The 27,633-nt window shown below is 31.4% G+C and overlaps 3 protein-coding genes across 6 annotated transcripts; 2 read left to right on the top strand and 1 right to left on the bottom strand.

Annotated features, from left to right (window-relative positions):
* The first annotated feature begins 745 nt into the window (after positions 1-745).
* Positions 746-6,241, top strand: LOC126780584 (BRCA2-interacting transcriptional repressor EMSY). Of its 3 annotated transcripts, XM_050505193.1 has the most exons (7): positions 746-925; positions 1,067-1,241; positions 2,307-2,607; positions 2,687-2,855; positions 2,931-4,850; positions 4,923-5,012; positions 5,229-6,241. In XM_050505193.1, exons 1-7 carry the CDS (start codon positions 865-867, stop codon positions 5,399-5,401), a joined length of 2,889 nt encoding a protein of 962 aa, XP_050361150.1. In that variant the 5' UTR covers positions 746-864; the 3' UTR covers positions 5,402-6,241. The 3 variants fall into 3 exon arrangements, with proteins under 3 accessions (XP_050361150.1, XP_050361159.1, XP_050361142.1); XM_050505202.1 differs by lacking the exon at positions 4,923-5,012; XM_050505185.1 differs by having other exon boundaries at positions 4,923-6,240.
* Positions 6,242-9,631: 3,390 nt separating this feature from the next.
* LOC126780715 (aspartate aminotransferase, mitochondrial) lies at positions 9,632-18,339 on the bottom strand. Of its 2 annotated transcripts, XM_050505381.1 has the most exons (10): positions 18,110-18,336; positions 17,945-17,969; positions 17,391-17,547; positions 16,765-16,908; positions 15,864-16,070; positions 14,111-14,206; positions 13,855-14,005; positions 12,691-12,865; positions 10,046-10,196; positions 9,632-9,960 (listed from the first exon to the last, which is right to left on the bottom strand). In XM_050505381.1, the coding sequence occupies exons 2-10, from the start codon at positions 17,953-17,955 to the stop codon at positions 9,838-9,840; spliced, it is 1,215 nt and encodes a 404-aa protein (XP_050361338.1). In that variant the 5' UTR covers positions 17,956-17,969; positions 18,110-18,336; the 3' UTR covers positions 9,632-9,837. The 2 variants fall into 2 exon arrangements, with proteins under 2 accessions (XP_050361338.1, XP_050361329.1); XM_050505372.1 differs by lacking the exon at positions 17,945-17,969 and having other exon boundaries at positions 18,110-18,339.
* Positions 18,340-22,284: 3,945 nt separating this feature from the next.
* On the top strand, positions 22,285-27,333 carry LOC126780791 (growth hormone-inducible transmembrane protein-like). Its single transcript, XM_050505502.1, has 8 exons — positions 22,285-22,478; positions 22,608-22,805; positions 22,914-23,019; positions 25,554-25,695; positions 25,783-25,958; positions 26,155-26,315; positions 26,399-26,531; positions 27,034-27,333. The coding sequence occupies exons 2-8, from the start codon at positions 22,616-22,618 to the stop codon at positions 27,119-27,121; spliced, it is 996 nt and encodes a 331-aa protein (XP_050361459.1). The 5' UTR covers positions 22,285-22,478; positions 22,608-22,615; the 3' UTR covers positions 27,122-27,333.
* The last annotated feature ends 300 nt before the right edge of the window (positions 27,334-27,633 follow it).

Below are 27,633 nucleotides of genomic sequence, written 5' to 3'. Positions count from 1 at the left end.
TAGGTATTTATTATATTATGTTTCTGTTAGATCGAATCAGTTAAAATAAATGGTCTTGACATTATTTGAAGTAGTACATATATTTGTTATCTTATTATTATTCGTATATATGCATATCAATTATAGTTTTTAATAATACCATTATTTCGTTACTACAAACAATATTAAATTTGATGTCTATAGACATAGACTAAATGTAAGCTATCCTTTACAACTAGCATTCCTACTTGAAAATGTCAAATTTAACGAACTGTCTTTCGACTCAGTAATATTGAATCGATATGTCCATAAGCAACGAAGTTCAAATCGATATTTTAATCGGTATAATATTATATTAAAATTATTGATAAATAAATCATAAATTAATATACACAATACAATATTAATAAATATATGTTTCTATGTTAAATACTTAATTTCTTTTTTAGAAATGTAATAAGTAGGTAGCAAAATATTTGTATTCCTGAATAGCTTATTTATTTAAATAAAAAATAATTATCAATATTTCATTTGTTTTAACATTATATTCAAAATTTGTTAAAAATAATAAAAACAGAAACTTGATAACAATAGATTATTTAACAAAATTTACTCAAAATTAATTAATAATTTACGAAAACGTTTGTAAAGTTTTGTTTCATTTTAGATATTCATAATACTCACAGTTCGACTATTACTGTAAAATCGAGTAAACAATAACATCGATAAAATTTATCGAGTGTAATTCTCGTATTTACTTGTATCGGTTAGCCCTAGTTTGAAGTAAACAGTATGGATATTTGCCAGTAAAGTATTTTAATAAAATATGGTTCAAATCGTACAAATGAATAGTAATTTATGAGTGTTTAATGTAAAAGATTAAACATGTGGCCTATGCTTCTTAATATGACACGCGACGAATGTCGTCGGACGCTTAGAAGACTCGGTATATATTTAGTTTTATAAATGGCATTCGTTTTCCCTCCTATGGTTTTCTTCCACAATGCTTAAAACGATCAGAATCCTTTCCATGCATTTTGTTATTACTGTTGTATATCTTTTTAAATACTGGTTCGTTTACTTATAGAATTGGAAGCCTACTCGAATATGATAAGTGTATTCAGAGCACAAGGAGCATTAGAAGACAACAGAAAAAAGTTGCTTGAAGAACTACGCGCCGTTTTGCACATTAGCAATGATCGACATAGCGCTGAGGCGCGTCGCGTGTCTAATGACGAACTCTTAGCTACTATTGCTGAACAGTAAGCTTCAATTTAAAATTATAATGTAATTCTACTTATTCTAAAATAGTACACAACAATGATAAAGATGGCTGCAATAGTTTGACGCCAAAGTTAATATTGCATTGCAGCATTGGGCTGGTTAAAATTTATATAGAAACATCAATTTCCAATAGAATTATCCAATATATATATTTAATTATGTAGTTTCAAACTGCCACTTTAATTCTTAACTAAACTTAGGCCTTACAGATATTTAATTGTCATATTTCTTGATTTACAATTATATTTCCTGTATAATTTTTTAAATGAACTATAATTAAAACATATCATTTAAATATTGTATACATTTTATGTATGACAGATAACCTCTGTTATATATTGAAAGCTTTAAAATTAAGTCAAGTATTCAACAATTATTTTAGAAATATATTTTATAACTGTATTTTATTAATTGTAGTTTAAAAATTTGAGTATATAATTCTACCTTTATTTTATAAAAACAAATATAATTGCAATTATATTTCCTTAATGATAGTAAAACCACCAAAAGATTAAAAATATGAATGTATACATAGGAATTTTATAATGTAATGAAGGACTTTATGACTAATTATAACATATTTTTTCACAGCTTGCTCTTACAGGAGTATTGTCTAAAGTATTTTAATTTTTTTTCTTATAAATATTTTTTTGAATTCAGATAATGTTAGGAACAGGAATAATATAAAAATATGTACATCTTGTGCATTAATGTTAACATTATTCTTAATATTTCACTAATCAAGTATTAATGAATTTAAAATTATGTTACAAACCTATATACAATAATTGCCAGCAATAATAATAATTAATATTTATATATCTTTGATTACATAAGATTTAAAATGTCTTCAGTTATTTTTATTAAAAAAGAATAATAATTATTAAACTATCATTGTATAAGCATATGCATTATTACAGAATAAATTGGATCTATAGGCTTGATATGATTTAAAAAAAAACAAATGCAAAGTTTTTAAAAAGTAAAAAGTTTGTAAAAACCTTTAAATTTTCTCATCAAATTAAATTGTTGTACAATTTCAGATTAGCCGGTCCTAACACAGGGCTAGGATGGATAAGCGAAGGAAGAAGATTAATACCACTTATGCCAAGAGGAATTGCACAGACAATGTATACAGAAATAGCAGATAAAGCTGCTGAAGCAGCGGCAGCAGAAAACAGAGAAATCAAAAATAGAATTGAGACTGAGAAATTAATAGCTCCTAAGTCAAATGAGGAGGAAATGCCAGATCATGAAGGCCAGACTGCTGAAGGGTCTCAATCAAATGAACTAATGGATGAAATGTCATATCCACCGATTGCCTTGGAAGACAGTACTGCAAAAGTAAGCTTACATTATATAAAAATTAAAGATTTATATTACAATGGGACTATTAGCTTAATAAAATAACTTTCTTTTTTAGATTTGGGAAACTGAACTCCTTAGCCGTAAAAGAAAAATAGCAGAAGGGGGCAATTTACCCGATGATTCATCAACACCAGTTAAAAATATGAGAAACATACCACTAAACACAAATCAAAAACATCTTAATTTATCACAAGTTTATTCAAGATATTCACAGCCAGCTTCAAGTCTGTATATTAATTATATCCTCTCATGATTTCATTACAAAAAAAAAACTTATTAATCAACATTTTTTTGGACAGGTAAATCATCAGGGCATTCTAAACATTCATACAATCAAGTAAGCAAAGTTTCAACAAGTAAATCCAGTCAACCTCATGCAGTTCGATCACTGAAACATAGATCCCATAAACAAAGTTCCAAAAGCACAACACAAGCCTCTCTGAAAGCACAAAGAAAAACTCAGGAACAATCATTGTCACCGAGTAGACAGTATAATTCAGGACAACAAGCAGATTACTCAGGGCCACCTGGTTCTTTTCAAGCGAGCTATGCTCAATCAATATTAGGAAATAAAACAAAAACAGACTACTTAGATGAAATTAAACCGAAAGTACTTTCATCTCCCAGTATGGTCTCAGACTCACCAACAATGCAACTTTTAACCCAACCTGCCACAGTGCCTCATGAGTTGGCAATGTCAGACAGTGCTCACCCTGATGATCCATCGTCATTACAAGCTCAGGCTACCCCTGTTACCAAGCACCCTGTGAGTGGTAAGCCCTGCCAACTCATAATAAAAAAACGCGGAGAAGTTGGTACAGATAAAAAAGTACAAATGTCTGAATTTAAAGTCATACAAAAGCCTACTGAAGAAGTTAAATTTCTATCAAATAGGCAAATGGTCGTGTCCCCAAGTCCAGCACATAAATCCATTAATGCAAGCAGCAAAATTGTTACAACTAAAGTGATTGGTTCACTCCCAAAATCAAGAACATCACACACTCCTGTTCTACAATCAGACAAAATGATTGTTGTATCAAAATCGTCAATTGAAAATAGATTGACTAATTCGAAAGTTATTATCAATTCTTCAGTGAATGCAACACCTACTAAGGATAACGTACATAGTATAACAAATAGCATATCAAATAAAACAACAGAAACTTTAACTCCAAAAGGAATACCAGCTACAGATTTGAAAGTATCTGCTAAAACTTTTGTCGTAAATCCGAAATCAGGCCAAAAAATGGTTGTTTTACCCGCAAAGGCGTGTAAAGAAGGACAACTTCCATTGTTTCATTTTAAAGGAATTCCAACAAATATGAAATTAGTGTCAGTTAGTTCACATAATTCTCAAGCAACAAAATCACCTGCAATCAATGTTGTATCTAATCAGACAGTCGTAAATGCGATACCTTCAAGCGCGAAAATTGTTGGTGTAGAACCAATAAAAACTGCTAATATGGCAGATATTGTTCCTGTAAAAGGCCTTACACCCCCCATTCCTACTCCCAAAATACCTAATCCTATAATTAGACCTATGAATTCGAAAGGCAATATTATAGTCGTCCAGAAAGGAGCCACCTTAGGCAAAACTCTCACATTTACTAAAAATGGAAATGATGTGTCCAAAATAATTATGGGAAAAAATGTTAACAAATTATTGCAAACAACAAAATCAGATCAAGTAGACCCATCAAAATCAAGTAATGTTATTGTTTTGGAACTAAATAATGAACAAACAGGCCGAACGACAACTATGTCTGAAATATTATGTAGTCACAATAGTAATGCTTCATGTACTCCTGAAAAAGATCAAACAAACATTGATCAAGAGATCACTCAAGAAACTCCAGTGTTGTTTGAAAACCAAATAACGCCAGAAATTTGCAACACAAGCAGCATAGATTCAACAACTAGTTTACAAGAAATAGATAGATTAGACCAATCTACCGTAGGTATAATAGGACAGAGTGAAAAGGAAAAATCTGATTTTATTAAGGAAACAGAGGCCGTTAAAGATACTTCGAGTGTTGCAGACTGGGAAATGGAATTAGATACTACTCCAGGCAAAAGTAAAGACGACGTCGACAAATTAAACTCCTTACACTTAGATCTTGGCATGTCCAGTGATAGCGAAAACGAATTCATTGTCGATAGTCACGAAGCGAAAACTGAACACTTAGCCGCGGAAAGAATGCAAACAGAGACACCCACAGGTGAGTTTGTCTTTAATTTATATTTGTTACTTGTTGCAATTCTAGGTTAATTTAAATAAATTAACGTTTTAGGTGATAACATCGAACGATATACCAATTCGAGTGCTCTGTCTCGAACTACGAGAACACTACTTAGTCAGCTCCAGGATGACGGTTCATCAAGTAACGATTCGTCATTCGCTATTAAATCGAAATGTTTGAGTAAAATACAGGATATCGATATCAAAATCGACAAGTCTGAGTCTGAGGCGCTTTCGAAAGCCAGGGCAAAACTTTCGGAAAAAGTGGCAGAGGCTAAGTCACAGCAGAGACGGATAGATATTTATAGTACAGCCATAACAACGTCGGAGATTAATTTAGATTCGTTTTCGTATCTAGACGAGAGCTTGATGGCGGGTGATGATGAGTTTCCGTCGGAGGTTAAGAGGGAAGCTCGCCAGGGCGACGTACTCGACGATCAACTCAGTCGACTCCTAGGCGAAGACTCGGCTAACTCGACTGACTCACAAACTGTAAGTGAAAGTTTGGCTATAGATAAAAATGAGCAATAAATTAATAGGTATATTGAGAATTGGTAAAATATCTTTAAAATGTAATAGTACTAGTTTAAGCTGGGACACTTGTGAGCGTTGACGTGAAATGATGCGTACGGACATGACATTGAGGTTGCGGAATTTTAAACTAATGTGTGTATTATTTGTGAATGAATCGTTTGTATTGTATGAGTTGTCTTTAATAAAAGAGGCTAAAAGAATAATAATTTAATAATTTTGAAGACTCCTGCCTGTTCCAAGAACCAAAAAACTACTGAAACAATTACACTTAAAAGTGGATATTTTTTTTATTCCGAATAATATATTTTTTTAAATTGGTAAAATTTTAAACCAGTTTGTTAATCAATTTTGTCATTTAACAAATCAGCTGAAAAAGCTGGTTTGTCTTAAAATTATATAATATTTTTCGGAGAATTGGCTTATTTTTAATGATAAATCTTGCCAATATTTTTATTACGTAACAGAAAAGGACATTTAAAAATTAACTTTTATTGAGACATGTTGCATAATTATATTTAAGACATATTGCAATCACAATATTGTCAAGATGATTTACCTAGTTCATATAATATAGTTGTTTTGACTTAAACCTTAACTTTTATCATTACAAAAAAAAAACAACAATAATAGTATTGTTTTCTTACATAGACAAACAGACTCTAAGAGTCCTGATTAACCCTTCTTCTGAAATTATATAGGTAACATCTCTACAAAAACCTATTCTTTTGCTTTTTTTATTGTAGGTATTTTAGTCATTTGAATTTGATATATCTTTCATAATACTAACCTAAAACAAAGTATTTATTTATTTGAAAAAATAATATACTTACAGCAATATTGAAGATTAACAAAATAGACAAAACTAATTGCTTATTGGTTCGTTTGCTTGGGTAAATTAAAATATTAGTAAAAAGTACAAGTAGTTTCATATTAAAATTTATGTTTCACTAACTCTATCATTTTATATAAGTATTTTTTTAATATAACATATGCAAATTAAAAACAGATAACAAAATTTAGCTTTGAATAATTAACATTAATTAATAAATTAGTGGAAAAGATTATTAATAATATACTTATCATATCCATTCGGATTATTGATGTGAATAAAATGAAATAGTTTATTAAATTTTGACATGTTTTTAACACAAAAATAGTAAACAAATACTATATTCAAATGGAGAACATTTGTTCATTGCTCAAGTATTAACATTATTCGAAACATTAGTGGTTATTAAGAATGTATCTATCTATATCTTTAACCTTATGATGACTACTTAAAAGAAAGTTTTGCAATGAATACTCAAATTATTGCCTTTATCAAACTTTCTTAACTATTTTATGTAAAAAAGATTAATTATTTTCATTGAATTGATTGGTTTGTCGTCGAGAAGTTTACTATTTTATTTGTATGATATGTTTAAGTTTATCTATTTCTGTTAACATAATTTAGCTACTTAAAACACATAAAAACGCAGATAAAAAGAAAATAAATAATAGTCAATATCGACAAAAAACTTAAATAGTATTATTATTTGGTCCTAGGATTAACAAGTCCAGTTTTTTATTGTTAATTATTATTAACTGTGTTAATATGAATAGTATTGTATTTACCATTATATTGGCTTGTGTCTTCGTAGCTGTCTTCCATCCTCTAAAAAGTACATTTTTGTAGCGAAAATACTAATTAAGGTAATAACATATGTGAAGTAAAAGCGATATTTTTTGTAAATTTATTGATTATAAATCAATTACTTCTTTAATTATTTATGATTTGGTTACTTTATTTATCACACTATAAAATAACTTGGGCACTTAACTCACAGCTCAATTTGCTTTGATACCAATAGTACACTAAAGCTTCATAATAATGTTTATAATATTTTTTTAAATACATACTCTCGTTTTTATGGAAATATAGTCTGTAACGCACAATTACATAGTAATAATTATTGTTTAATTATTTCATTAAAATATATTCAATTTTATTACAATGTTAAAATTTGTTTGTGATAAATCTTCAAGCAATAGTAACTCTATATAAGTAGCGAAGAATTCATGTTAGTAGAATAAATTGTAAACAACATAGACTAAGAAATTTGTTAAAGGATATTAGAAATGTATAATTCCATTCCACAAACCTTTAGTGGAGCAGTGAGGTGGAACAAATCCTAAGCCTTCATGCAGTAGGTCACGTAGTGGAACTTTCTGGCTGTTACTATACCTTATTTTTTAAAGAAAGAGCTTTCAATATATTTTTACATTACATCTATCTGGTCTGTAGAACTTAATTTGTCTATGGAGATAATTCTACTACAATACAAATTAAGGACTTATATATTGTACATCCTTAACATATATAGATACTATATATAAATTAATAGTTGTTACAAAGAGCGCCCAGAGGTTAATACTATGTTAGGATGACTGCCTATCGTCTTGAATAAATCTGGAAATTGTACATTAGATACTTAGCTAATTATGAAAAAAAATATGTTTATTAATTTATGAAAAAAAAAATACCGAGTGCATTATCATTGAGTTTAAAATTGTCTGGTACAGTTTTGTAATAAAACGGTTTATTTAGAAATACTAGTTCTGTATTACATTTTAACATTGCAACCAAATATACCTATTTTTTTGTGACATTTCCCCTTTAACAAATTTCTTATTTATTGTTGCTTATAATTTATGTAGTAGTTATTATCAAACTTAGCTAATGATGTACATTTTATACATATTATGTAATTATAACACGAAAGGTGCATTATTATAGTTATATAGTGTTCTTTATAGAAGTTTAATTTTAAGAACATAAATTAAAATTTCCAATATACATCAATAGTGTAGTTGAAAAGTGGTACTCGTTTATTTAGAAAATGTTGTTAATAATAAGATGAGAGTCATGAGCAGCTTATAATTTAAGGGTGTTGATTTATTTGTAATGGTCGGAGTAAGCAAACTTTCCCTGATGTTCCCTTGCTAATGAAAAACCACAATAGTCGAAGAGGATATTTATATTAACGTAACTTACAGTTTGTTTATCTAAACTATATATAATTTATATTATACATTGGCTGTCTCTATTGAAATAAATTTAGTAGCACTTATTAAATTTTTACCTTGAGAATTGTGATTTGTACTAATTTTATTAAAAACCTTATCAGTTCAGTATTTGTATTCAATTATCATAGACAGACATTTATCTGTAGCAAATCATTTTCTTAGTGTAATAGTAAATTTTATTTAGTGAAATGCCTTTAATACACCTTTACAAAGTTAGTCCTATGTAATGCGTGTTGTAATTCATTCGCGTTTGCTACCCGCCAATAACTGCTAATTTTAATGTTAAAAATCATAAATTCAGATGTAAAGCTGTACCTGAAATTGTCAAAATTATAAAACTAGTATGTTCAAAAACCCTTAAGCTAAAATTGGTTTAATTAATTATAATGTTTGCTGGTATGTAATATTATTTTAAATATACAATCAATTCGTCGTGTTTAAGATGCTCCTTCTTTAAAGCAACCCTATGACATGTACGTTATGTGGACGAGCTAAAGTAATTTTATATAACTTTTGTCAAAATTGTATTTGTACTTTAACAAAATCCTACATGTGGAAATGGTACATATTTCAATGAGTAATGGATGTTACGTTCTAAAGAAATAGTGCCATGATTATAAATAAAGGTTATGTGAAAATTTGTACATAGGTATGTTTATATTGAAATATCATTGACTAGTGTCAACTAAAAGATGTGTTTGAATTTTTGTATCATAATAATTTAATGAGACACATTTTTAGATGTGTTACGTATGTATGTTTTATATAAATTAAGTAGAATTTTAAAGGTACATTTTTTATGTGAATGCAGGTTATTATTAAAAATAATATAACAAAAAAAAGTTATTCAATATTAAATTATTAGAAACTGGTCTATCAACATCATTGATGAATTATATATGTAAAAATGAAGATTAGTTTGTTACAAATAATTTCAATTACTGATCTGCATCATTTTTAAATGTAGAGTAACATTTATTTGTCAGCTGTAAATATTTTGCGTAGACCATAACTTTGTTTTAAAAATCATCATTGTGTTATTAAGATTTGTGTTTTGTCATTTAGTTTATTTTATTTACTTATATTCAAAATAAACAGTACATTGACATTAATTTTCTTATTGTTATCCTTGTAAGGGTGAAATAAAAAACTTTAATTGAAAACAATATTATATTTAAATTCAGATACACATCACACAATTAAATGATTAATAAATAATTTTTAACTTCGAATCGAAAGCCTAATCTCCTTATATAGAATTTTAACAAGCACTACAGCATATTTTATACCCGCAGTGACAAATAATGAACGGCTCATCAACGATTTCTTTTACTCTTATGTAAGTAAGGCTTATGTATTCGATATGTTTACGACGTCACCTTGTGCATTGCTTCGGCGATGTAATTTACATTATTGGATGAGATGCCCGCTACTGAGATGCGGCCGTCCTTGGTCAGGTAGATGTGGAAATCTTTGGTCAGACGTTCCACCTGAAACGGAATGTGACATATTTGCAATTGTTCTTGAAATAAATATTACATTAGAAATAGTTTTTCCTATACTGTGACTACAAACCTGGTCGGGCTTAAGGCCGGTGTAACAGAACATGCCAATCTGGTCGGTGATGTGTCGCCAGCTGTTCTTGTTGCCAGCGCCCTCGATGCCGGCGCGAAGCTGCTGCCGCATGGCGATGATACGGTCTGCCATCAGCTTCACGTCTTTCAGCCTGTGTTCAAAATTAATGATATATTTAATAAAAATTAAGAATATAGTACAAAACACTCAATCTTCGATAGCCAAATGGTTACTCCCAAGTGTAAAGGATAAGCCAGTAGCGAAGTACAACCAAGCCAAGCCAGAACAGTCTGCCAACAGGGTTCTATTATACTCCTTGAAGAACATAATGAAGAGATCGTATGATGCGCTCAGAAGCGTGATCGGTGCAAGTGTTGTTTTTAAGAAATCATTTATTTATATAGATACATTACATAGATTATGATTATTGGTACAATTTATTTTTATTGCAGTAAGATATATTAAATAAGCTGAGATTGCCTCGTCGTTATGGCACATGCTGCTTAACCAAACCCAGGCAGGCATGCTGAATTTTTTTCATATGCTTGATCTGTGTTTATAATTTCTTTCGTGCTCGACGGTGAAGTAAAACATCGTAAGGAAACCTGCATAATATGTTGGACGAAAATCTTTCACATCCACTACCAATCTGCATTGAAGCAGTGTGGTGGAAAAGTTCTAACCTTCTCCTTTAACGGAGAAGAGGCCTTAAGCCCGGCAGTGGGACATTTACAGATAACTGTTACTTTTACTATATTGAACTGCCTCGTTGGTATAGTGGCTTGATGTAAGGCCGCAGACCCGGAGGTCCTGTGTTCAATTCCTAGGTCGGGCCAATAAAAAGTTATTGGGTTTTTCTCTCGGAAAAGTGCCTCGAAAAGCACGTAAATCCGAGGGTCCTGCGCCTGAACTCTTTCCGGTCGTGTCGGATAGCCGTCCCATCGGATTATGAGAGTTAGGGAATAGAGAGTGCACCTGTGTTTGCGCACACACTTGTTCACTATAATATCTCCTGTGTAGTTGGCTAATCTCTCTCGAGATTGGCCACCGTGGCCGAAATCGGCCTGGAAAACATTATTATTACTATTTTAAATAAATAAATATAATTATACTTTTTTATAAGTTAAATCTGTATATTGCATACAAGCTGCTACCCGCCAAATTTACTAGGTGTATATTAAATATATTTTTCTTTAATTTGAAATAAAAAGGACTTCCTTTATTTTTTTTCAAGATATATTCGACGTCTATTGGAAATTTTACTAGAGTTTGACTTTCCTATTAATCACACCAAGATTCGCACTTAAAATACATAACACATTATTTCAATAGCAATCTTACAAGTTGTTTAAAAATGTACAGAATAGCATAAATATCCATTTTTATTTTTTCCAGTATGCTAACCTAAAATGTAATACTGACAAATCTTTAATCTACATCTTACCCCCTTAAGGATTTCATTTGATTAAACCCAACTATAGTCTATTCCAATTGGAATAGGAAAGCATGTAAATAAAAAACTTTGACATTGAATTGACTTGACATTTGAGTTAAACTAGTTAGGAGGAAATACTGAACCCACTAAGGGTTAATGAATGAACGATAAAGAAAGGAATGATAAATTTCATTATTTTTATACATAACTTTATATTAATTTTAATATATATATATATATATGGACGGGAGGTAAAATAAAAAAATACATTATACAATTAAATATCTGATTCTGCTTCTGAGCTCTCAATGCAAGATCTTATTTTACTATCAATTTTAAATAAACAGTATTGAAATATATTATTTAGCATACATTTTTTTTTAAATATATGTAAATAAAAATAACGATTATCCCTTAGGTTTTAAATTGAAATAATAATGTTCAGTCAGCTTAGCCCGTGTTGAAGGCAAAACAAGCCAGTAGGCAGAAGCAATAAGTCGCAAATACAAAATCAGCTTCAATCACAATCCGTTTAAACAAAGCCGATTACTGGTTTATTAGTACATTTAGTTTTTTGTTAACTTTAAAAAAAAAATTCCTTATATTACGTTCCATGATAATAACATCTTAATGTATGGGATGTTCAGGTAACTTTCTATTTTTTTTTTTACAAATAAGTCTGTCATATTACATAAAAATTAATAAACAAATATCTATTTTAAAAAATCTAAAATTTGTGAAAAAACTAAAATAATATATTTTTTTAATTATATAAATTAATTTGTTCTCCATTCGTTTAGCGAAGAACCTTGGTCGAGATCTTAATAATAATTGTCAGTCCATCGAAAAGTGGTGTGGTTTTCGACAAAACTGTTTACGGAACTTTGGAAGTAAAATTAAAAGTCGAATTAAGTAGTTAAATGGAATATTGCTGCATTACAAACGAAGATATATTTATCAAGAACTGTTTGTAGAGCATAATATTGCAGTTATTGCTATCACTAGGAATATTTAAAATTATTTATTTACTTTTATTATTAGTTACTCCTATTGTGATTGGAATAGACTATAAATCTTCTTTATTCCGTAATATAAAAAGAAGAGTCCAAATTCATTTAGTTGAATCGGGAACGCTAACGGATATTCATACGGATGTAATACATAAATAAGCCAAGTACCAAAAGCGAAAGCTACTCCCATAGCGACTCACCACTGCGCCTTTAGCTGCGGGTCGGTGAGGATCTCCTGCACGAGGCGCGCGCCGTAGAGCGGCGGGTTGGAGTACATGGTGCGGATCATGATCTTCACCTGCGACAGCACGCGCGCCGCAGCCTCGCCGTCTCCGCACAGGAACGACAGCGCGCCCGCGCGCTCGCCGTACAGCCCTGCGCACGCCTCGCACTCAGTCTAGCGGCTTTTTTTTATATTATACGGGAGGGCAAATTACTCTACTCCACCTGATGGTAAGTGGTAGTAGAGTCCAAACGCGACGACGGCCAGTACAGTCGGGAAGAATGTTCTGCACTAGCCGCCTTCGCCTTTCCGGCCCGCAAGATGCCTCTTCACGCTTCGTTTGAAGGCACCCGGGTTGTAAGAGGAGGGGAACACGTGAGCTGGTAAGGAATTCCATTTTTTGGAAGTGCGACAAAGAAAGGAGTCGCCAAATTTCTTTGTGCGCGATGAAATTGATGTCACAGTTAGGCGGTGACATCGAGAGCCAGCATGCGTCGACTTATGAAGGAATAGGGAAGCAGGAATTAGAGAGAATAATTCTCTACCGTGAATACGCTCTACCAAGTGGCCGCTCCCGGCGCTGCCCAATCAAGCGTGACGTTAGGACAGTTTTGTCCCTCGATATCATTTTATTAATATGGGCGCATCGACTGAGCGGTGACCACTCCCTCTCGAGGGTGTCATTAAATTCAATACTTTCTACTTTTTCTTAACTTTATTTTTTATTACAAATTAAAGAAAATCCATTCAAACTCCGTCTACGCGAATTGATAAATTTGGGTATATTTTAAATCTAAAAACTCTAGAAATATGTACATTTCCAGGGATAAAAAGAATGTTACATATAATAGATTTAAATTTCATCACCTTGCTTAAATTCGTTTGGTGGTTTCCGTAATGCAAGTAAAATAATAGTAAATAGTTTTAAAAATTGTGTTTTGTTTATGTTTGTGTTGAATCCAGAGATGATGATTTATTTTTTGTTTAGATTTTTGATTGTGCGTCATTGATAGTAAGCTCTGTTATTCGGAAATCCTAATAATACTGACCTATGTTATCTTTTTACGAAATATGTGATAAGAATACAGATAAGTCCACGGGGTCAATTATCTCAATTATACCAGTCATATTGTGTCCATACCCATGTTCTTTGCGAAGCTCTGAGCGAGCATGACCTGGTGACCTTCCTGCACGAAGAGTCGCACGGCGAAGGCGTCGTTGTCCACGCTGCCCGTCGCGAAGCCCTGGTACGCCATGTCGAAGAACGGGTACAGCTTCCTATCTTTAATCACCTGTGAATGTAATAATTTTAGATAATAATTTTTTCTATTAAAGAGATTTTTTTTTTTAATTATTTTACAAATTTATTTAATACATATCAAAGTCATTATATTCACCTGAGATAACTGTTTCCATTCTTCTGGTTTAGGATCGACACCAGTAGGGTTATGGGCGCAGGCGTGCAATAAAATAATAGAACCTTCTGGGATTTTCTGGAAAACAAAAATATATTTATTTTATAATGTGTTGAATTATACAACAGGACAAAATAATATATATAAGGTTTTATCCCTAAAAGTACATTTCTCAAAACTTATCGGTGAGGTACATGCCATACAAAAACAAGAGATGGCCCGGTGGTGGCTAAGACACTTGAACCTAACCCGAAGATTGCGGGTTCAAAATACCAATGAATTTTCATGTGTTTATAATTCATCTCGTACTTGAGGTAAAGATCGACGAGCAACCAATATTTGTTTAATGAAATTTTGCTACATGTGTATCAAATATATATGTATATACTGTAGCAGCGCAGCGGAACAAGCTCTAAGACTCAAGAAGAGAGAAAGCTTTAATTAAGCAGTGGGACAGTGGATCATTATGTGTCGAAAGAATATATTTTTTAATTACGTATATTTACTGTGTCTAACATCTATTGGTTTTTGATCATCAATCATTCTACAATGGAATGGAATAAGCTCCAAAAAGGGAGAGGGGGCCTGAGCCCAGCAGTGGTACATTCACAGGCTGTTACTGGTAATCATTTTACAAAAATATACTACAAAGATGTTAACATTATTCAAATATCAAAGTAATAACATTGACATTGTAATATTACGATCAGGTATTAGCAATTGTCTCTGAGTGCCATCAATCGAGCCCGTTATCACAAGTCGCGCTCATGAACAAATATTTGTTTTTTATCAAGCATTTATGCTCAGTTATGCTGTAAAACTGTGGGATAAAGATTACGGCGACAAATGTTATCTATCCCCATATCAACTTAATACTTAACATTTATAGTACGTATAGATAATATTAAATAATTCTTATAGAAAAAAACGCCAATCTATGATCTACAAAAAGTATAAAATTGCATTTTTTTTTTTTTATTTAACCGACATATTTTTATTGTGATATTAATACCAGTATGATTTTGTCACTCGGCAACTGAATCAAAGTTCAAATAATATTCTAAGGTCAAAATAGTAAACATTGTTGTTTTTAATTGTTGTTACGAGCACTTGATCTAATTGAGTAATAATAATTTATATTAAGCATGAAACGACCTATCAGTTTACGCATTGTGATGTTGCTTATTTTACCAAAAGTTACATCATTCTATATTAATAAACGAGAAGACATTTTTTATGATTCATTGAAAAAAACTACTAAATCAATATGCATAAATTATAAAAGACCACGTTTCGAAGGATTTAGTATATAATATTCTTATATAAGTTCAGCGCTTCGTAATTTCACCAGGTTTAAATTTAAATTATTGACGTGACAAGCGTCAATTCCATGTGTTTGTTTGCAATGTTAAAAGCAAAGACTCTATGGAAAACTATGTGTATGCCACATGAATATTCACCGATCCCCACATAGCTCTGTAATGTAACATTAGGTCCAAACTCTAACCCTTTAAAATTTTCATATATGTTGTTTCTTTAAGATTTAAAAAAAGACTGTACTTCTCCCCACTTCCTATTTGCATTTATCTATCAGCTATCAACGGCCGCACATGTTACGGCTGTTGTAGAAAGTTTTAATATATGTATGTAATCCATCCTTCTGTATAAGTATAAAGGTTTATATGAGTAGGATGTTGGTGTTGTCCAATTAAAAATAAATAAGAGTAATACTTACATTGATATCTTCAACAGCTCCTTTAAGGTCGAAACCGTTTGTCTTAGGGTCAAAGTATCGGTACTTTTTGTGTGCCAGGTTGAGAGTGTTGCAAATTTGGGGGTGGTTGCCCCACGTGGGCGTTGACAGCCAAATTTCCTTGTTCTTGGCATAGTGCTTTGTAATAAACTCAAGACCAAGACGGAGGGCGCCTGTACCAGATAGAGTCTAAAGGAAAGTGTTATTATTATTAAAAAATATTTGTTTAGCCAATAAATAATGGAGAGACCATAGATGATGATTGCTAAGAAGCAAAACACTAACATGCTTAAGGAATATACAAACACTGTATTTGAATAATCATTTCAGTATTTGATAAAGTTTATATCAATAATAATAAAATCCACAAAGTTTTGCAAAATAATAACTACACTAATGTGATTGCAGCAGCTCAATTAATATACAATAATTTGTATAGTATAAAAGGAGCTTTTAACGATTATTAAGGATATGACGCTGATTGGAATTTTCCATCACTAAATTATACCGATTAATATTAAAGTATTATGTTTCAACATTAAAACTGTAAATAATCACAGCACACGTAAGAATTGTACATTTTATATGATGAAATACATGGGCGAGCATTGTTTTGCCAAAACATATTACGTAACATACTATTTTGTTGGTGTGATTTTTCTTTAAATGCAATTTTAAGTGCAATTTTACGCAATACATAAAATTGCCTTAAATAAAATAACTCAATTTTGATGGGAATATATTTTAATTTAATAAATAATGAACATTTTAGTGTAATTATTATGTATGTTGCATGTAATGTAAGTTAGTGTATACTTGAATTCCGATTTTACTATAGTAAAATATTATAATATATATATTGTAATACTTTTATATACTTTACCTGAACAGTACAATTGCTCTTGTTTTTGAGAACTGGGCTATCTTCTCCGAATGCAAGTTTAGCTACTGCATCGGTATAAGCTGCTTCTCCACCGATAGGAGCATACTCATGGTTTAGTCCTTTTTTGTAAATAATTTCTTCCGCCTACAATTAAGGAGTTGAACCTATTATTATTCGAAAAGTAGCACTAAAAAACTACATCTTCTTATGTAACTCACTGTTATATCTGAATGATGATGTAAATGAAAAAAAATAGATTATGTTAATATTACATATATAAAAAAATTATAAAAACATACTACATAATATATAAACGAAAAATAATATTATGAAAAGTTTATGTAAAAATATATTAATAGATAATACATACAAGATTACATAGATGATAAGAAATTGCAAGTTAATTTCCATTGATTTTCATGCAGTATTTATAGAATTTATTTTACATAACCATTATCATTCTGTATTTTCAGGTAAAAAAAAATATCCGCAAAGGTAAGTATTGGAAGAATACAAATTCTAAATCTGTGGTAACTTGACATTTCATTTGATCTTAGAAAATGATTATTAGTTTGTAGATTTAATTCAATAAATATTACGATAATATATATTGTTTAACTACAAACCTTCCTAACAGATGGCAAAATGAAAGGTTTGCCTTGGTCATCTCTATATGCTCCTACACCGAGGTTAACTTTCTTGGCATCTGTGTCTCTTTTATATGCCTCGGTTATTCCTAAGATGACATCAGGTGGTCCCATCTGCACATTGCTCCACCAGGTGCTATTGCAAATAGAATTATCTCTTTATATAATGAACATTAGTGTCTGTTTGTCATACCACCACATCCAAACAACTGAATGGAGTTGATGAAAGTTGTCCCATAGGATATGTAATGTTACATCATGGAAAAGGATATTCTTTAAAATTATATTTATTAAAAAAGCAAACATCATTAAACATTGGTTTAAGTCTAGCAGAAAACAGCAGCAAAGACAATAATGAGAAAAGTTGATTTTTCGCATATGAGTGATGATGTAGAATTAATAGGATTGTAAAAATTACATCTAATGTTGCAATACATAATTATACAAAAGGGTTTCAAAAATAAGTCTTTATGGAATAAATATAACATACATTTGAATTATTATTATTATTATATCCAACAATATTCTAGTACCGGTTTATCATTCCCAAGATCGTTCCTGCAACATATTTTACGAATTGTAAATATACTCGAATGAAACACTAGATAGGTTTTTAAACTACACATTATTTTAAAGATCAATGTCAAGGACTGAAATATCAGTTATTACGTAAAAAATAACCAATACCGGTACAATACCTGCTCGCTCTGCTTACGAGGCCGGTCGTAATTGCTTCAGCATAATTGTTTTTCAATGCTTGTACAGATAGCTTTTTGAGTGCTTGAGCCATCGCTAGTAGTTAGTCTATATTACTAACTGATCTATACGGCTTTGAAGAAATAAATGCAGTACTATAATCTATTAATGTCGTTACAATGTTTTACATCGGTCCAGCAGTAGATTTTGATAAAATTATACCTATAGCAAATAGCAATACCATATGACGGAGTTGCCATCGCGGTATTAAATAACTAAACTATTATAATCATATAAAATATTATAAATAAAAATCGAGATGTATATAACGACTAATGCACAAAGTCTATAATTTAAATAACACTTTATTTTTATATATTTTTAATAGTTATTAATGTTTTTACGAAAACAAAGTCTTGTTAGCAGTTGTATCTTGTAAACAAATACAATTTTCTCTTACAAGAACTATTATGCACACACAGATACCCAATGCATGTAGCGTGCTGCCTTATTAAAGTTTATGAAGCCATAAAGTAATATAGCCTCTGTAGTATCGCCATCTCTAGAGGCCATCGAGAAACACGGGGAGTACTTGCTGTTTTTTTGAATATTTCGAAGGCCTATGAAAGGGCTTGGCATGATGGCCTTATCAGCAAGCTTCCTGCATATGGCCTGACAGCTAGCCTGTATGCGTGGATTTCAGACTTCCCAAGGAACCGATCGTTACGAGTGGTGGTTGGTGGCCACTCGTCTGATCAAATGGCTATAAATGCCAATGTACCCCAGGTGTCAGTGCTCTCGGCGACACTATTTCTACGGCACATCAATGATCTGCTGATGCCCGGAATCCATTGGTATGCAAATGATTGCTCAGTTGCCGAGAGCTACAGGTCCAACGCGCGAGCTAGTGTGGCCCAAACCCAGGCTCAGAGAGAGTCATGGTTAAATGCCTAAGCGTGTCCCTTAAGGCAATGTCCGATTGGGGCAATACCAATTTGGTCATGTTCAATGCAACCAAGACGCAGGCGTGTTTGTTTTCCGCCAAAAAGAGGTAATTCTAGCTACCTCCCTCTTTCCGTCGTGTGTCCGTACCTATAACTGACCACCTTGACCTTGTTGGCGTTACTCTCACGTTGACTCTAAATTTAGGCTCTTTTATTGAGTCCAAAGTCCAAATAGCCGCTCGAAAGCTTGGTATCTCTCTAAGGTAAGACGTTACTTTACTCCAGAACAACTGCTCAGCTTAGACAAAGCACAAGTGAGGTATGGAATACTGCTCTCACATTTGGGACGGCTCTGCTAAGCACCACCTTCAGGCTCTAGAGTTGATTGAGAGGCGTGCCAGGAGGCTGATAGGAGACAACACACTGTTCGAGTCTAAACTCCAAAGTCTCGAACATCGACGTGTAGTTGCATCGCTTTCAGCTTACATCAGATACATTTCGGAGAATGTGCTCAGGAATTATACGAACTGATTCCTGCCGCCCGCTTTCACTGTCGAACGGCCAGGCAAACGTGACCAAAGCGCCATAGATATACAGTGGAAATTCCCCGCCCCCATACGAAGCGCTTTGAATCTGCGTTCATCATTCACTATGCGAAACTGTGGAATTTTTTGCCTGAGTCTGATCCAGAGTGGATTTTTCTAGACAAACGTGCTACATCCTAGACCGTGTCGATGCTTAACATCAGGCAAGACAATGGTCAAACGCTAGCCTATTAATTGTAAAAAAAGTAATAACCAGTAAAGCAATAAAGCCCCTGCATCCAAGTTTATATAGCTGTATTGCGATCCCCAAGACCCAGCCTAAGACCTGTACATAACATATACATAACAGGCTGTATACAAACGAAAGCTAATAAATAAAATATATGATTCTAATAGATTTTTGAAGATAGTATAGTACTAGTTGGCAGACTAATAATTTGAATGCCTCCTACAGCAAATTCTGCTGTAGAAAATAGAATAGTATAAAAAAAACAATAACATTTATAAAATTAAATTGATATGCGGTGCGGGAGTTGTTTTAATATACAAAACTTCAAAGTATTTTTGTTTCTTAATTACGATTTTAATTACTAGATGGTAATAAAGCTAATAAAAGTAATAAATAAACTACTAACTAAATATATAAATAAAACAATTTAGTAATTACTTTTTTTAAATAAACCACTTTACTTTTAATAAAAAAAAATATGAACGGATCCTCAATTTTGGCACTTTCTAGCATTCTAGCAACATTTCATTCCAATTTTTTTTTTGATTCCATAAATGACGTACGGCAATGTCGTGGAAAGGTCAAACATGATAAAGGCAATCATATATAGTAAGAATAAATAAAACTTAAAAAATAAGTACCTCAAAGTCTATTTTAAGGTGTTAATTAATACAAAAAATATAAAATCTTTATATTGTTTGAATTAATAAAGATCATTTTACAGACTAAAACACTGTATCACACTGAATGAAAGGTAATATAAATGAATAAACTCAAATAAAAATATATCGTATCTTTTGTAATTAATATTAAAAAAATAATTTAAATAACAGACAAACTTTAAATATTATTTTCGTAATCAAATGTAATATTTGCCAATTATATTTGGCGCCAAATATTACATTTGATTACGAATGTTAGTTACCAAAGATTTTAAAACCTGTGCCACACATTGATTGTCGGTGAAGTTAATACCTAAAATTGTTTGTCTTGTTGCTTTTTATATTTGTAAAGTAAATTAAAAAGAAATCATATTTAAGAACATAATTGAATGCATTACAAATATTAACATGGAGCTTTACAAGATTATCGCCAATTTAAAAAAATATTTCAGTAAAAAAAACTATAATATTTAAACTGATATAACATAAAGTATAACTATTCCTAGGTTTATGACAATATCATTACTTGCTGCATTAATTTTGTGAATCCGCAATAATTTTAATTTGGTTCATCTTTACGATGAACCAAATATGCGACAATTAATAAAGTTGTCATCAGACCAGATGTATAATGTGTATACATAGATTAAGTTTTCGATCACTAAGGGAAAAAAAAACGACTGACGAAAATTTATAGATGACAAAATAAATAATATGCAAAGGTTTTTAATTGCTTCCGATGCCGAAACTGTGGAAGAAAACCGATTATTATAAATAGCATGTACATGTAATGTAGAGGAAGTATTGCTATAGTTAGGTAAGTAGAGTGCATTTGAATAAAGTAGATGGTCAGTGGTGGATTTACCAGCAGGCTGAGTAGGCTTGAGCCTAGGGCGGCAAATTTGAGTGGCGGCTAATTTTCGGATTAATTCTTTTTTAATTATTTTTGTTACAACTGAGGCAGAATAACCATAAAGGATGGCGATGGTCACCTTTTGCAAAAGTGCTATGTCACAGAAGGAGGCCGCGAATCGGCGGCGTGAGGAGAGTGTCTCCGCTGATCCGATTCGCCGAAGAAGACCGGGGAGTACGTGCGGCTAGTTGGGTTTACTGTATCCTAAGCCCACATGCCTATGCGGGCCAGCCTAGTTGGGTTTCCGGGTAGTTAGGGCTAGGGCCTAGACTAGGGCCAATTATTGGTGCGTAACAGTAGCATGCGCAAGCGATCCCGTGACGCTCCTTCAGTGCCAGCGGTGGGTGAAACGTGTAAATGCGTTTTTTCAACGAAAAAGAAAGAGTGAGCATATAAAAAGTCATAAGAAAAATGACTTTTCCTCCATCCTTTTCACTGTACATGTGACCTATATAATCATATATTGTGTGGGATTTAAATAAGGGCAAAGAACTACATAGCCTACACTTGGAAAATATGTAAATCCGCTACTGTAGATGGTTACTAAATGTTAATCAAACAGAAAAAAATAGACCGACCTATCATTTAAATATATTTGTTTTAGTGTGGGGAAACATTTTGTCTATGCGCGTTTAAGATATATTTTTTGTTAGTGTTTAGTTCCTACTGCCTTCAAACTCTGATGATTTTATTTTAATATTTTTTAAATTTAATATCTTAACTATGTATAAAATAAAATATATTTTCTTTAATATAAAATAAATTATTGCAATTCATAAGTTTTGACCTGTCTGTTGCAAATTAGTAATTAAAGCTTTTCCACCAAATATGAAAAACAGTCCACACCATAGTTCATGCAATCTGTCAATTGTCATATTTGTCAATATCTAATTTTCTAGAACGTGAATCAAATATCAAACTTATCAAACTGCGAAATACATACCATCATACCCACATAAATTTATTAACACTTTCAATCGTAACACTAGATTATTACCTGTACTACCCATTTTTTGTCAATTACCATCAGTAATTTTTATTAGACTACCCTCTTCATAATTGCGTTATATTAAAACCGGTAAGTAATCTGATATTTTTTAATAACGTTACATCACGCATACATTTCTTTACTTAAACTATATTTTTATTAAGAATTTTGTTGTTGTATAAGATTCTTTGGATTTTTAAATAATCAATAATTTCGTAGGTTGCATCATGCTTTCTCGATTGTGCGTCGCTCGGTCAGCTTTAAATGTTACACAAACATTTAAAACTCCAGTACCTCAAAGATTTGTGCCTAAGAACTATATTGTGAGGAATTATGCACGCGAGCCACGGTCCAGAGTAGCTACACGAACGGAGCCCTCTGTCTGGCAAAAATTAATGGCCCCAGCAGGACCTAATGGTAAGTACAAGTACCTGGTTGTGTTGAGTCTAATTGAATTCTGTATTTCTTTCTATATTGTTGAACCTTTAAAATACTGAAGTCAATAATAACTGGATTATATTTCAGCCTTCAGCTTGGGTAAAGGAGCATTAGCAGGTGCATCAGCTGTTGGACTTGTGGCTCTATGTTATTATGGTTCTGGAGTCAAACCTGGGACATTGCAAGAAGCACAGTAAGTTCTAAAGCTTGTAAAAAATAATAGATAAAATCACAATAGGAGTAGATGTAAACAAAACTATTATTTTAAATATTCCTAGTGATAGCAATAAGTCTTATGCTCTACAAACAGTTCTTGATTAATATATCTTCATTTGTAATACAACAAAGTTCCACTTAATCCATTTTTGATTAACTGACAATAATTATAAATTACGATGATGATTGATCAATTTTCTGTTTTTATTTTATTTTTGATTTGTGTGTTTTGTAATTGTGTTTGTGAATGGTGTGTTCTTTTGTAATTGGTTATGCATAGTTAGTTTTAAGTTAATGTAAAAACTGATTTGAATGTGTATTATGTACAACTGTTGGAGATCCAAATAAATAAATTATCTCAACCAAGGATGTTCCCTAAACGAATGGAGAATGAATGAATTTATATAATAAAAATATATATTTATTATTTATTTTGTTACAAATTTTAGATTTTTTAAATATATATTTGTTTATTAATTTGTATTTAATATGTAATATGAAATATTTGTAAAATATATAGAAAGTTGCCTAAACATCCATTAAAGATATTATTCATATTCATTCCATTTTTTATTATTTCTTACTTCTCACTTTATACATTTATTTTTGTTTTTTGTTCATATAAATGGGTGTGGACTCCTGATGTTTTGTAGAACAGTTTATCTATTGCAAGCACAAATCTTCACATTATTTAGCTATATGATATGATATTTAAATGTTATATGTTAATATATAAACTTTTTGTGAAGAAATAAATAAAATATTGTTATTATTATGTAACGTAAGATAAAGGAAAAAAAAATTAAAAGTTTCCAAAAAACTCATATATAATACTCAGATATGAATAGCAAAATTCAGTTTATAGTTTTAAAAATAATACTGGAGTAAGATATTCGTCTCTGATTGTTCGTATAATGTGTATCTAAATTGGTGCCAAGTTCAATGGTCAGTCCTGAAATTTATTTATAACAATATCAAATATTTTATGACAACTTAAAATATCATTTCTTCTTATAACTTAGAATAATATATTGAAGTCTAAGGTCTGACTTAGACTTGGACTGGGATTCATAATCGTTTTACTACTATATAGTACTAAAACTGATATGTTTGGATTTAAAAAAAATTTAAGGGTGCTATTCCATTCGTTATACATATATTCGTTATACTATTCACATGGAGACCTTAAAATCCACATAAAGACCGGCTGTCATCAATTTTGATTGCTGATTCTTGTATTACAGGCACTATAAGTAAGTGTTCCTAACAGAATCAATTAATTGATAAATTATAATAAAATGATGAAAATTTCAACTAAATATCTAGACACCAAATTTGGACTTTCTAGGTCATCTGGAACTGAGTTAGTTTTGATCTATAGGTCAGTCAGTGATAAAAATGACGATTTTTGGACGTTACTATCTAAATAACTGTTTGAGGTGCGTTTATGAAATTTGGAGAACATACGTATCTCGCAAGTTTCAATATATGAGACAAATTGACATGTTTCTGTAAATTAGTTTTGAGTTATGAGGTGGTCAAAAGTCGCTTTACTGGTGGTAGGGCTTTGTGCAAGCTCGTCTGGGTAGGTACCACCCACTCATCAGATATTCTACCGCAAAACAGCAATACTTGATATTGTTGTGTTCCGGTTTGAAGGGTGAGTGAGCCAGTGTAATTACAGGCACAAGGGACATAAAATCTTAGTTCCCAAGGTTGGTGGCGCATTGGATATGTAAGCGATGGTTGACATTTCTTACAATGCCAATGTCTAAGAGCGTTGGTGACCACTTACCATCAGGTGGCCCATATGCTCGTCCGCCTTCCTATTCTATAAAAAAAAAAAAAAAAAAAAAAAGTCGCTCCAAATGGTTTGTGTAATATTACACACGGTGCTGCTTGCCTGTTCTGTTAGTCTAGATGGGTGATTATTTGGAATTATCAAGTTTTCTATTACGACCTGTTTATTTAAATGGACTGTGATAGAAACTGATTTTGTATATACTTTTTGTTTTTTGCCTACTGACTATTGTTTTGTCTTCAATATAGACTAAGCTGATTGAATATTATTATTTCAATTTAAAACTTAGGGTAACTTGTTATTTTTAGAGTAACATATATTTAAAAAAAAATTAATGCTAAATAATATATTTTAATATTGTTTATTTAAAGTTGATAGTAAAATAAGAGTTTTGCATTGAGAGTTCAGAAAAGGAATAAAATTAAATTGTTTTAGGTTTTTTTTCCTTGCAATCCATATATGTATCTATTAATATAAAAACAATGAAATATATCATTCCTTTCTTTATCATTTATTCATTTACCCACTCGTTTAGTAATTTCCTCCCCACTAGCTTAACTCAAATGTCATGTCAATCCAAGGTCAAAGTTATTTATTTACCTTCTTTCCTATTTCCATTGGAATAGTCTATACTAAATTTATTTATATACATTATTTCATTACATCATTTCATTCTTTTCTAATATAGCACTTATTTTTTTCTCTTATAGTTTGTGGCCACAATATGTTAAGGATCGCATCAAGGCTACATATGGATATATAGCTGGATCTCTTGTTTTGACAGCTGGAAGTGCAATCACTGTTTTCAGAACACCTGCTTTGCTTAATTTGGTTGCTCGTAATGGATGGATGGTAAGTTACTAAGAGAAATGTTAAAATTAAAAGAATGTTATAAAAATATGATTGACATTTGGTATTAAATTTTGTTTTAATTTTTAGTCAATTATTGTGACAATGGCATTAATGATTGGCTCAGGCATGGTAGTCCGAAGTATGGAATACAAACCAGGGGTTGGAGCCAAACAGCTAGCTTGGATGGTACATACTGGTATTATGGGTGCCGTTATTGCTCCCATGTGCTTCCTCGGTGGACCTATACTCATGCGTGCTGCTTGGTAATTATATTATACTTATTTTTATGGTTTAGTATGTTTGTAGAATAATTGATTAACTCTTCAATATGCCACATATGATATCCATACAAAAAGTTTACCAATTAAAAAAAAAATTATGACATTTAAATGTACATATAGTTTTTTTTTATTGAAGTTAAATGTACGAAAATGAACAGTTTAATTTTTATTGTAACAGGTACACAGCGGGTGTAGTTGGAGGCCTTAGTACAATTGCAGTGTGTGCTCCATCTGGGGAGTTCCTCAACATGCGTGCTCCGCTGGCAATGGGCTTGGGTGCTGTCTTTGCCGCTTCACTTGCTGGCATGTTCTTACCACCCACTTCTGCACTTGGCGCTGGTAAAGAGTCATTCACATAGATAATCTTTTGTTGCTTAAAAATGGATGGCAAATTGTCAGAAAACTGTTAATATTATTTTCAGGATTATACTCACTGAGCTTGTATGGTGGTTTAATTGTGTTCGGTGGTTTCCTGCTGTATGATACACAAGCAATTATTAAACGAGCAGAGATGCATCCAATGTATGGATTACAGCCTTATGACCCAATCAATTCGTAAGTAAACTATTCTAAACTTTATTGTAAATATGTACTCAATATTTCAATCACAAATATACATATGTATTTTGTAGTAAATAATAGAAAATTGGCAGACAATCTAAGTTTCACCATGCTTTGAAAACAATGAATCACACACAATTACATTATGTATAATTTGGTAACATATAAATACAAAAATTACGCATGTGTTTATTTATTTTAAAAGATTTCCAAAAAAAAAGTTTGAATATAAAAGAATAGGTCGAATTTCAACAACACTAGTTTTTATAAAAAAAATAATTGTAAAATTGCTATTTATAGCTATTTATTCTAACTAAAATTTCTAATGTTATTTTTTTTTATTGGCATCACACAGGCTCCTGCACTTTTTAAAGCTGATACTATTGAGAATGACACATACTTGTGTACATAATACCTTTAATACCAAATTTAGTTTACAATCTTGTTGTTATGTTTATTGTTTTCTTATTTTAACATTGATACATTTTGTTTTCAGGGCTATCTCGGTTTACTTGGATGTACTCAATATTTTCATGCGGATTGCTATGATCCTCGCAGGCGGTGGCGGCAACAAACGGAAATAGACATCGATAAATCATTTTCTTTAACATAATTTATTATAATTAGTCAGAAATTTTACATATTACAGTTAATAATAGCTTAGAAAATTAGTTGTGCTTTCGAGGGCTGAAATCTAAAGTTAATGTGATATTGTAAATGTAAGGAAATAAGGTATTGTTAAGGATGCTTATTTTATTCTAATGTTGAGATAATAAATTGACAAGTATTCATTCGATGTGGTTCTTTTATTACTCCTAGATTTTTAGAGTGACCCATTTCTGACCGCAGAGATTCGCCTTCCTGATAAGTTCTTGCTCGACGTATATTTTTTTATGAGTCGGATAAATTTAAATTATTTATTTGACACATAGATTTTACACCCTTCCCCAAGTTGTGTCAAGTAGCACAGAGAACAGCAGAGATAAAGTTTATATATTTTGTATAAAATATTTCAAGTCGAGAGTGATTCAATATATTATATAGTAAACATATTGTCTTGTTCTAATTTCTAAATTAGGGTTAAATTAAGAAATGA

This window comes from Nymphalis io, chromosome 3 (assembly GCF_905147045.1).
Source record: "Nymphalis io chromosome 3, ilAglIoxx1.1, whole genome shotgun sequence".
Taxonomy (NCBI): Eukaryota; Metazoa; Arthropoda; class Insecta; order Lepidoptera; family Nymphalidae; genus Nymphalis; species Nymphalis io.
The sequence above is the reverse complement of the archived record's forward strand: the minus strand, read 5'-3'. Positions and strand labels throughout refer to the sequence as shown.

What these genes read in the sequence shown, in the direction of transcription:
- LOC126780584 (XM_050505185.1), top strand. Translation starts at nt 865, where the DNA reads ATGTGGCCTATGCTTCTTAATATGACACGCGACGAATGTCGTCGGACG. An exon ending in TTAGCTACTATTGCTGAACA is followed by an intron (nt 1,242 to 2,306) that starts GTAAGCTTCAAT and finishes GTACAATTTCAG; the next exon opens with ATTAGCCGGTCCTAACACAG. An exon ending in TGGAAGACAGTACTGCAAAA is followed by an intron (nt 2,608 to 2,686) that starts GTAAGCTTACAT and finishes TTTCTTTTTTAG; the next exon opens with ATTTGGGAAACTGAACTCCT.
- LOC126780715 (XM_050505372.1), bottom strand. Translation starts at nt 18,201, where the DNA reads ATGGCTCAAGCACTCAAAAAGCTATCTGTACAAGCATTGAAAAACAAT. An exon ending in CTCGTAAGCAGAGCGAGCAG is followed by an intron (nt 17,548 to 18,109) that starts GTATTGTACCGG and finishes TATTTGCAATAG; the next exon opens with CACCTGGTGGAGCAATGTGC. An exon ending in AATGGAAACAGTTATCTCAG is followed by an intron (nt 14,006 to 14,110) that starts GTGAATATAATG and finishes TTACATTCACAG; the next exon opens with GTGATTAAAGATAGGAAGCT.
- LOC126780791 (XM_050505502.1), top strand. Translation starts at nt 22,616, where the DNA reads ATGCTTTCTCGATTGTGCGTCGCTCGGTCAGCTTTAAATGTTACACAA. An exon ending in GGCCCCAGCAGGACCTAATG is followed by an intron (nt 22,806 to 22,913) that starts GTAAGTACAAGT and finishes ATTATATTTCAG; the next exon opens with CCTTCAGCTTGGGTAAAGGA. An exon ending in CACTTCTGCACTTGGCGCTG is followed by an intron (nt 26,316 to 26,398) that starts GTAAAGAGTCAT and finishes TATTATTTTCAG; the next exon opens with GATTATACTCACTGAGCTTG.